A 2841-nucleotide genomic window follows, 5' to 3' on the forward strand; every position below is an offset into this window, starting at 1 on the left:
TCCTATAGTCTGTCTGTAAACTGAAGAGCGAGCAGCGCCTTTGGTGGGGGAAGTGGCCTTTCCCGGAAGAACGCTGCCACTGGCCTACAGGGCCACCCAAAATCAGTTGCCCTGTTACCCGTCTAGCGGTGTAGTTCAGCGTGCAGTGATATACTGATATACGTCGTTTCTGTTTGTGGAATCTTTGTTGCCAGCGTCAGTCAGTTGACTTTGTGTACTCACAGATATACTTCAGTATCCCGATGTGATGGATAATCGCCCTGCATTGCAAGAAAATGTGCGGAATACGAAGAAGAGGAGGTATTTGCGGAGTAACGAGCGTTCGATCGTCTCTAACGTTATTACAGCGTGTGTTAAGGAGGCAACACAAAAAGAACTGTTGGTTAACATTAACAGCCCCAATCAAAGGGCTGCAGTTTATGCAAACGTCAGCCTCGCCACTATAGGACGCATAAGGAAGGAACATGAAAACAAGCCGCATGGTTTACTGGAATCGCCGCGAAGGAAAACTGATAATTTAGGGAGGAAACCCATCGTCATAGACAGTTTCACAAAATCAGTCATTCGACAAACGATGGAGGACTTTTACATAAACCAAAAAATAGTGCCGACATTACGGAAATTGCTTAATGCCGTGAAACAAAAAATACATTTTCCTTGGCAGAAAGATGTTTTACACAAGACATTGCGTGAAATGGGATTTACCTGGAAAAGATCTGTAAGTAAACGAAAGATTCTCGTAGAAAGAACGGATATAATTGACTGGCGATGTAAGTATCTGATCCAAGTGAGGAAATTAAGGGAGCTAGGCAGAAAATTCTTTTATATTGATGAAACTTGGGTGGACAATAACATTACTTACAGAAAATGTTGGCAGGGCCCTGGCGTTGAGGGCATTATGGACAATGTTAGCGGAAGCAATAGGATTATAGTGGTGAATATTGGATCAAAAGATGGGTTCTTACTCAACGCACAGTTGGTTTATAAAGCGGGTTGTGCAACAGGAGACTACCATGGGCAAATGAACTACGAAAATTTTTCCAATTGGATATCGAATAAAGTGATTCCGAATCTGCCACCGAACTGTGTTATTGTTATGGACAACGCTTCATATCACAACAAGGAACACAACAAAGCTCCAACTAGGTCCTCGAATAAAAGCGAAATGATTGAATGGTTATTAAAAAATAAGGTGGAAGCTGAGTTGACAATGAGAAAAACAAAATTATTTGATTTAATTAAACAACATAAGCCGGAAGACAAAGTATTTGAAATTAATAAAATACTTGAAGCCCATGGACACACTGTGCTGCGACTTCCACCATACAACTGTGACTTAAATCCAATTGAAATGGCGTGGGCAAAGCTCAAGAATTTCGTCAGAGGAAGAAATATTCTTGGAGATATTTGCATGACGAAGTTGCTGCAGTTGGTGAAAGAAGGTATGTAGACATTTTCTGAGCTTCCATGTTTTATTCCGAACTAAATTTTGCCGTAACCGAAAGAGAGCGTATACAAAAACTTGTCCCAATTGTTACAGGTTTTGAAACGATAAGTCAAGATGACTGGAGTGCATACTGCCTCCATGTGGAGAAACTTGAAAGAGAATATTGGGTTAAGGATGGGGTTATGGAAGACATAATAGACGCTATAGTTATTAATTTAGAAAGTGATGACGACGAGGACGACGACGACGACGACAGTAATGATAGTGACAATGTTGATGATGACCTCTAAAATACGATGTATGTAAACAGGCAATGAATATTTTTTTGAAAAATATGTTGTGTGTTCTTTCAAGCCTGACTCTGCTCATACACTATGAAATTTCTTTTGGTAGAAATGTAGTACATGGTAGTAAAAGATTTTCCAAGATAAATACAGTCAAATGTTGTCCAAAGCAATAAATACCATTATCACTTGTTGTACAAAACCAGGAATAACTTGAGAGCTTCATGGTAAAATCAATTAACGTTTCGCTAGCAGAACGTGATTCAATCACGTAATACATTTAATGCCTAGAGAACAGCAGCATATGAATATACTCTGTCACTAAAACTCTATCTCGGTTACTATTCACATGATTCTAAGGAATATTGCTTAAAACATGTGTGCAATAGCTAATCTAAACACTACTGAAATTTCTTTCGAGACATGTATACCGATTCTGGACTTCTATGTAAAAAGCTTGACATACAAGGTGCGTTCACATATTAATTTTTATTTTTTGGTAAGAACTTTACTTGTTAATCTACAACAATGTTATCCTATTCAAAATATTCCCCAGTACATGCTATACACTTATGCCAGTGCTTTTTCCAATTCCCAAAACACTTTAGGAATTATTTCCTCGGGATAGTTCATAGGTCTTTTGACTGCATTTTTAATCTCACCCATTCTTGTAAAACTGCTGTCCTTTAAGGCCTGCTTTGAAATGTTTATACCACTTGTGTGTTCTGGGTTTACTCATAAGAGACTCACCAAAAGCAATATTTAACATTCCGAAAAATTTGATACACTTTATTCCATTCTTATAACAAAATTTAGTACAGATTCTCTAATCTATTTTTATACAAAACAAATAATAGTTGATGCTACCAAAACACATATAACTTTTTTGACAACTGAGAGCCGGCCGCGGTGGTCTAGCGGTTCTGGCGCTGCAGTTCGGAACCGCGGGACTGCTACGGTCGCAGGTTCGAATCCTGCCTCGGGCATGGGTGTGTGTGATGTCCTTAGGTTAGTTAGGTTTAAGTGGTTCTAAGTTCTAGGGGACTTATGACCTAAGATGTTGAGTCCCATAGTGCTCAGAGCCATTTGAACCATTTGACACCTGAGAAC

At 39.1% G+C, this 2841-nt stretch overlaps 1 protein-coding gene across 1 annotated transcript; it reads left to right on the forward strand.

Moving 5' to 3' along the window:
• Positions 1-1403: 1403 nt before the first annotated feature.
• On the forward strand, positions 1404-1863 carry LOC124585884 (calsequestrin-2-like). Its single transcript, XM_047131405.1, has 2 exons — positions 1404-1442; positions 1541-1863. The coding sequence occupies exons 1-2, from the start codon at positions 1412-1414 to the stop codon at positions 1735-1737; spliced, it is 228 nt and encodes a 75-aa protein (XP_046987361.1). The 5' UTR covers positions 1404-1411; the 3' UTR covers positions 1738-1863.
• The last annotated feature ends 978 nt before the right edge of the window (positions 1864-2841 follow it).

This window comes from Schistocerca americana, unplaced genomic scaffold (assembly GCF_021461395.2).
Source record: "Schistocerca americana isolate TAMUIC-IGC-003095 unplaced genomic scaffold, iqSchAmer2.1 HiC_scaffold_51, whole genome shotgun sequence".
Taxonomy (NCBI): Eukaryota; Metazoa; Arthropoda; class Insecta; order Orthoptera; family Acrididae; genus Schistocerca; species Schistocerca americana.